The sequence below is a fragment of the Urtica dioica genome, chromosome 10 (assembly GCF_054948205.1).
Source record: "Urtica dioica subsp. dioica isolate 48M chromosome 10, U.dioica_male_clone48M_v1_H2, whole genome shotgun sequence".
Lineage (NCBI taxonomy): Eukaryota > Viridiplantae > Streptophyta > Magnoliopsida > Rosales > Urticaceae > Urtica > Urtica dioica.
Window position 1 is genome coordinate 1,816,846 of NC_142765.1, and position 7,392 is coordinate 1,824,237.

Genomic DNA, 7,392 nt, shown 5'->3' on the forward strand with positions numbered 1-7,392 from the left:
GCTACGACCCACACAATCCACCGTAAAGCACCCTTCATACCCCAGAAACACTCGCACTCTCTCGGCCGCCGCACTCCTCATCCTCGTCTCCGAAAGGAAAATAAGCTCCGGACGATGCGTCAACGTGTGAGAGAGGAGTGCCCTCCTCGTCCGGGGGCTGCCCAGCCCCTGGACGTTCCATATAACACCTATCATTGCGTTCGGCGGCCCTCCGATTCGAGGGGCGCCGCTTTAGCAATAGAGGAGTTACTGTCCGAATCGACCGTCGAGGAAACGAACAGAGACGAAGTGGGGGTTGAAGCAGCGTTCGATATCTCATGTGGGAGCTTCACATCCACAGGAGACTTGGGCTCCCCATCTGCGCAGTCAGCAGCATTCCGACGCGCCAGTTTATCGACATTCCTGACCTCATAGTCGGAGCCGCCTTTTCTCTTAGAGCCCAGAGGGAGGAAAACTTCATTACCTCTACTCACTCCCAAATTCTTCAACGGCTTGCCCACCTTCCCTGTTTTCTTCTTAGCCCCTATCTCCACAGATTTGTTATCCGCCGAGAAGACTAGGGGGGTCCCTTGAGAGCCTCCGGAGTAGACGAGATCGCACCACCCTTAGACGCACCAAAAGGATTGCACCCACCGGTCTTAGCCTCCTCGCGAGCCAGCTTTTTCCAATTGGTTCCATCTCCCCGGATTCGCAGGGCCGAAAAAGGGTTTGGGGTCTCAGGCTTCTTCAGCGAAGGGCTCACCACGCAATCATTAGACTGGAGAAGAGATGGGGACAGGGGAAAGCCTTCCCCAGGGGACGGTGAGAGAGGATCCGGCGTCGCGTGAATCTTCCCAGCTCGCCGACTCTCACCCCTGCTCGGAGCCCCATCAGCGTCACAAGCCAGGTTCGCGCTCTGATTTCCAGGGTTCGCACTCTTCTTTTCCTCAGTAGACCGAGGATTGGTCTCATTTCCCCTTCCAGACGAGTCCAGACCCACAGAAAGCCTGGTGGGCTTTTTCTTTTTCTTTTCTCCAAGACTTGGGCTTCTGAGAATGGGCTGGGCGGGCCCACCCAGACTATAATCCTTCGGTTGGGGATACTTAAAAGCGCGAGGTAAAAACGCAGACTCTGAAGCATTAACCCCCGCCTCTTTCTCCGGATAAGTTTCCTCCACCCGAGATTCCTGATTCCCATGGTCATCATTCACTACCCCATCCCCACTTTCCTTGGGAAACGGAGTAACGTTTCTCTTCTTCCATTGGTTCGCACGAGTTCCCATCCCATCCTTCGAGGCCCCAACAGTCGGGACAGCGGCGGCGGCGGCTTTGTGAGATTTAGGTCTGGTCGTCCCCGGAGCCGGCGTGGGGACAGAGAAGGGTTTCGCGCTCGAGGACTGTGGCGGCGTTCCCGACGTCCAGTTCGAGCGACCCACCTTCCTGGAATCCGCGTCTGAGCCCCGAATGACAAAGGAATTTTTCACAAAACGATTTGGTGCCTCGGCTCTGATCCAGGGACCATAGCTAAAGCTAGATTCATCAGCACCTTTTCCCTCCGCCGCTGGCTCCAGGTTTGTTCGACCTTCCTCGCACGACCTCCAGCCATGGCCCAGACGACCACAAACGAAACAGAAATCCGCTAACCTCTCGTACTTCACCTCAAGCCAGGTCTTCTCCAAATTTGACCCCAAGACAACTTGAAGTCCCCTACGGAGAGGTTTGGTCACATCCAAATTAACTCTGATTCGAACGAAGTTATCTCTGGCTCGTCCTTCTTTGTCAGCGTCAACCCGCAGAACAGAGCCTAGGCGTTTACCTATCAACTCACCCATTTTGGCTGTCCGCGCGAGGAAAGGAAGGCCATGAATCTGGACCCAGAAGTCAGCTCTGGTAAACGAGGGTTCGTCCCCTTCCTTACCCTTCGGGTCGAACAGAATTAGCATTGCTCTGTCAAAGAGCCATGGGCCAGCTTCTAAGATTTTCTTTTTGTCTCCCATATTATCAAAGTTGAAGCAGAAAACATCTTCCTCTGCTTCAGTAATCTTGACTTTACCAGTAGTATTCCAGAGACCACCAAGAACCGATTTACAAACCTTCTTATTGATCTTCTTATTGCTTAGGATTCTCCCAAACAATATGTTTTCTCCTGATGAAAAGCTTTGGCTAATCTCTTCCTGAGGAATGACCAGCGGCTCTTCCTCCTCATCAGATAGGTCCAGTGAGGACCATTTCTTACATACATCTTCCATAACCACCCCGACAAGCAAGGAAAAGAATCAGTCTAACTGTCCCAACTACCGGCAAACAAGCTTCCCTATCAACCAGTACCCTCCAATGGAGAGCGACAAAGGAGGAAGTTCAGCAGGGCAGAGCCAGGACTGTCGGACTATTCTAGAGAGAAACGTAGCACTCTTAGTTCAGCAGGGCAGAGCCAGGACTGTCGGCCTAAAATTTCCGCCATATATATTATATACTTACTTAATACACAGTGCATCTGCCATTTGGATTCCAGTTTGGTTGTGGGGCTCCCAAGCCACAACAAGAGTACAAGACACAACCCATTAATTCTCCCTTTATATATAAAAAAAAAAAAAAAAAAAATTAATTAAAAGAAAAAAGAAAGACACAACCTAACAAAGCAAACAACAAATCCTTAAAAAAAACACATACACTCTTCTCTCTCAATTTCAATAATTCACCCTAAGAGTTGGATATATTTATTTCCAATCCCCAAAAAAAGAGAAATCCTTTAACAAAGCAACTTCATGTCTGCTAGTCTTCTTTCTTCCTTTCACTTCTTCAGCTCTTCTTCTTCACAATTGATCTAACCCCAAAACATGTCTACCTGAGTCAACTCACATAAAAAAATAAAAATAAAAAATCCCAAAAAAAAATAAAAATAGGAAAAACTCAAGGAAACTCAAAACCCACCGACAATACGAGCGAAAGCTTGAATCTTTGGTAATGGGTTACCTCTCTTGCAGAGCCGATTCTTCAGTTTCCACCGCCAATTCCAGATCGATCCCAATCCCAAACCCTAACCCTAATTCTAACCCAATCAAAATCCAGCATTTCGATTACCGCGACGTGGAAGCCGCGACGAACGGCTTCTCCGATCAGAAGCTCCTCGGCAAAGGAAGCCACGGCAGCGTCTACAAAGCCTTCCTCCGCGGCCGCCACGTGGCAGTCAAACGGCCATCCCGGTCAACCCACAACCACCAAACCCCTCACGAGCTCGACAACGAGATCGAAATCCTCTCGAAGATCCAGAGCCCGAGGCTGGTCAACCTCGTCGGGATCACCGCCGACGATCCGACCCACCGCCGAGTCCTCATCGTCGAGTTCATGAGCAACGGCACGCTCTACGACGTAATCCACACGTGCGATAAAAACAAAGCTCCGAGCTGGCCTCGCCGGATAAAACTCGCCGTCCAAACAGCCAAAGCCGTCGAGACTCTCCACTACTCAAACCCTCCGGTGATCCACCGAGACATCAAATCCGCGAACGTTCTAATCGACAAGAGCTTCAACGCCCGGCTCGGCGACTTCGGCCTCGCGCTCCGCTGCCACGTGGACAACTTCCGGCTCCGATCGACCCCTCCGGCGGGGACGATGGGCTACCTCGACCCGTGCTACGTCACGCCGGAGAATCTCAGCACGAAGCTCGACGTGTTCAGCTTCGGAATCTTGCTACTGGAGATCATCAGCGGAAGGAAAGCCATCGACGTGGCTCACTCTCCGCCGTCGATCGTCGACTGGGCTATACCCCTGATCAAACGGGGCAAAATCGCCAACGTCTACGACCCGCGGGTGGGTCCGCCGAGCGAGCCAGTCGTGATGCGACAGCTGGCGGTGATCGCGGCCAAGTGCGTGAGGTCGTGCCGCGAGAGACGGCCCGCGATGCGCGACGTGGCATCGTGGCTCGCGGGCCTCGAGAAGCTCGTTCCGAGCCCGGCCCATTACTACTCGTGGAACGGGCTCGGTAACGTGTGTATGGCCGCGGAGAATGTGGGCCGGCCCGTCTCGCGGGCCCACGGAGAGGAAGAGGAAGAGAGGTCGAGGAGGGTCACGAGGGGGTCGAGGAGGGTCTATTCGGATTTGGGGTTTAGTAGCAATCTCATGGAGCTTATGGCCGGGGACGAGGGTAGTGATGACGTGGCGGAGCCGAAGTTGAGGTTGAGGGACCGGGTTTTCGGGGGAAGCGAGAGGTTCGGGAAGAAGGGCGTTATCATCGCTAGAAACGACTCGATCGGGCGAGGAAGCTCGATGATTTGTTCGAAGATAGACGATATTGTCCCGCGGTCGAGTTTTCGATCCGCCGCCGGTGCTACTTGACTTTTTTGTTTTTATTTTCAAGAGATTTTGATTGTATTTGATTTGAATTTTTACATTGATGTTGTTGTATAATTTTGTGTAGCTCCATTTTGATTTGTTGTTTTGTTTTGGGGATTTTGTTCAATGCACATAGAATTGAGTCGATTGACATTTTTTTTTTCTCTGTCACTTGTTCTGCTTCATTTGTTCAATGCGTTAAATTGTTTTTTTTTAACATATTTGTAAGTTCCAAGTGAATGTTCTATGGCCTGTCTCAGTAGACAGGCTTTGCTTGTTTGTGTACTTGCCTTGTATTTTTTTTTTTTTTTTTTTTTTTTTGTATTTTCCTTCTTTTTTTCCCTTACGTTCATGATTCAGATTACGACACAAATTAGCTTACTCTTCAAAGTCTAACAAGTGTGTAGTAATGTCAAATATTGATCATTATCTTTCACTTTCCGCTTTAATTTCAAATCATTTACTATTCTTTTCTGCCTCTTTTACGTTTTCCTTCTTTCTAACGTAGAGAAAGGAAAATGACTTTAGTTGCCAATATTGAATAATCATAAATATAAAAACATAAAAGGCTGGTTTGCTCAAAAAAAAAAAAAACATAAAAGGCTGTTATGGTCTCGAGATTTTATTTCTATAATCTCCATGATCTTAGCACCAAGTCAAAAAAAGTTCACTTTTTTTTTATTAATACAGATTTTGGGTCTCGTAATAATAAATCAAAATGTATGACTTGGTTGGGAGAGAAACCAATAACATTATAGCCCACACTTCGAGAGGTCTCACTCTCTCACTTAATATTTCCCGGGATTCAGTCCCATACGGTTATGAGTGATGACCATTGCTTCGTTCGGTGCATTTAATAATTTCCCATCACTGAACCTCCATATAGTTTGGTATGGAAAGAAAGAAAAAAAAGGAAAATGTGAAAGGAACAATATTTTTAAAGCGAGAATTGGACTTGATATGGTAGACAGAACATCTTCACGCGCTTTTGAGCCAAGAGTTTGTAATGCATAAAGAAAACGACTTCACACACCAAGTTTTTATCTTCATGCATTTATAGTCACTGAAGCTGCCAAATATTCTGTTCAATCAAGGACAAATATAAAGTTCTCTACTTTTTGGGAATGAAGAAAAACAGTCTGGTAGTGCAGACAATTTGATCTTTAAACTCACCCAAGTCCACTCTACTAGCAGCTACGAGATCTGTCCAAAACTCCAAATTCCAAACCACTACAGTTTATATGTAAAAAACTGAGACATACGTAAATAAACGTATATATTGTCTTGTAGCTGTTGCCAGAGTGCAAAGTCAATATTCTCATGTGTCATTAGACTTTACAGCTCTGTTTCGTTCTTACTACATTGACGAGCATGGCATGTGATTTTTATATTTAAAGTTAAAAAAATAAAATAAAAGAATTGAAAACATGTCACATTATCAAAAAAAAAAAATGTTCGATTCCAGGTTCGAGTTACGCGAATAAGTAGCAAAATTAGAAAAATAAAACAAAACAAAAATTACAGGGCTTTGGTAGTTACCAAAACGTATAAAGGGAGTTGTATATATATATAGACAGAGAGAGGCAAAAATTGAAGTCATGTTATTCAAAATTTTAATATCCATATAATTTGAAAGCACAAACATCCTACAGTATAAACCCAATAAATGACAAAAGGTGGCAGCTCAGTAAAACATTATATGAACTGCAGAAAAAAAAAGGAAAAGATAGAAAAAGAGAACTATCTTTAATGCTACAAACATAAAATGAGAAGAGTGAGTAATAATAGTCTTATCACTGCCCTCACTAAGTGTTCTTGATCTCTTAAAAAAAACAAAAAAAAAAACTCGCTAATTGTCGATCGAAACCAAATTTAAGGCACAATGACAGAATCATAGACCCGGTGATGATGAGATCTGGCTGGCCAAGGCATCTTTTTGTGTACAAAGAAGAAACGGCAACGTGAAAAAAACGATACATTAAAAGAGTTCCCGAACCAGAAAAATCAAACCAAATGGGATTTTCTTTTCCGTCATAACTTATCTCACACTCTGCCTTGTCTTGATCATGCGCTTCAGAGTCGCTAGCCAGAAGTTGCACTCGTCCCACTCGCTGGTTGTAAGATGTACCTATGATTTTTTTTTTTTTTTCAAAAAAAAAGAAAAAGAAAAGTAAACACCGAGTAAAGAAAAGCATTACGTATAATTCCTCGAAAGTCAAAATTAGTGTACCTGGATTTGCAGTGCGGAACTGAAGTCGCCGGCGTCGAGAGCCTGGCAGAGCCGAACAAGCTTATCGGCGGCGTTCTTAGATATGTCGCCACCGTTGAGCTTTGCAAATAATGCACCGATTTTCCTAGAGTTGTCTTCTATTTCTCGCTTCTTGCCCGGGTTTGCCCGGGGACCGCCCAACGCGTCCGATGTCTCGCTGAAGAGTCTCGTCAAGGTTGCAATGACGGGCTTTTGATGGGCTGTAAAAGTCAATACGGAGCATCAGAGACCCAACATGAAACCATTTAGTGTTTGACCAGCCCTTTTAAAAACTATACGAACCTCCGAATTCCATCAACATAAAAAGATAAGGCAGTACAAGATAAACGGCTAAACCCAAACTAACTCCAACCCTTTTAAAAAGAGAAAGAAAGTAGATGATGACCTGGCACGTTTGAGGTGTCGGCGGTCTGGACAGTGGGCGGCGGAGCTGCAGGTGCGGGGGCGGGTTGCTGCACCGGCGCCGCGTGAGCGGGGCTCTGTGGCTGCATCGCCACGGGTCCCGGGTGGTTGGTTGCAGAATATGGATTGGGTGCAACTTGTAACTGAGATGACTATAAGTTACCCGTACACACACAAAATGGTAATTAGGGAGAATATTTAGGATTTAATGGAATATAACTGCGGACATACAAAAGAAGAAAAAGAGAAACCTGGTAAGCGATAGACTTCTTTATTTGTAACCGATTAGCAATGATCATGTACAGTGGCGGAGCCAGGATTCATACGCGATAGATATAGCTCAGTCATCTCATCGACAGTGCTATCAAGGTATAGGACGAGACTTTATATGCGATCCACGCGGAGGCAATC

The 7,392-nt window shown here is 46.1% G+C and overlaps 2 protein-coding genes across 2 annotated transcripts; one reads left to right on the forward strand and one right to left on the reverse strand.

Annotated features, from left to right (window-relative positions):
• The first annotated feature begins 2,604 nt into the window (after positions 1 to 2,604).
• On the forward strand, positions 2,605 to 4,473 carry LOC149382935 (Protein kinase superfamily protein). The gene has a single exon (XM_089629301.1). The coding sequence runs from the start codon at positions 2,943 to 2,945 to the stop codon at positions 4,311 to 4,313; it is 1,371 nt and encodes a 456-aa protein (XP_089485427.1). The 5' UTR covers positions 2,605 to 2,942; the 3' UTR covers positions 4,314 to 4,473.
• Positions 4,474 to 5,892: 1,419 nt separating this feature from the next.
• LOC149382936 (protein transport protein SEC31 homolog B-like) lies at positions 5,893 to 7,335 on the reverse strand. Its single transcript, XM_089628320.1, has 4 exons — positions 7,233 to 7,335; positions 6,965 to 7,133; positions 6,541 to 6,779; positions 5,893 to 6,438 (listed from the first exon to the last, which is right to left on the reverse strand). Exons 1-4 carry the CDS (start codon positions 7,278 to 7,280, stop codon positions 6,349 to 6,351), a joined length of 546 nt encoding a protein of 181 aa, XP_089484446.1. The 5' UTR covers positions 7,281 to 7,335; the 3' UTR covers positions 5,893 to 6,348.
• Between the last annotated feature and the right edge of the window lie 57 nt (positions 7,336 to 7,392).

Coding starts and splice junctions, on each gene's coding strand:
- LOC149382935 (XM_089629301.1), top strand. CDS start 2,943: ATGGGTTACCTCTCTTGCAGAGCCGATTCTTCAGTTTCCACCGCCAAT.
- LOC149382936 (XM_089628320.1), bottom strand. CDS start 7,280: ATGATCATTGCTAATCGGTTACAAATAAAGAAGTCTATCGCTTACCAG. Junction 6,780..6,964: donor CGACACCTCAAACGTGCCAG/GTCATCATCTAC, acceptor TGACTTTTACAG/CCCATCAAAAGCCCGTCATT. Junction 6,439..6,540: donor GTTCCGCACTGCAAATCCAG/GTACACTAATTT, acceptor AAAAAATCATAG/GTACATCTTACAACCAGCGA.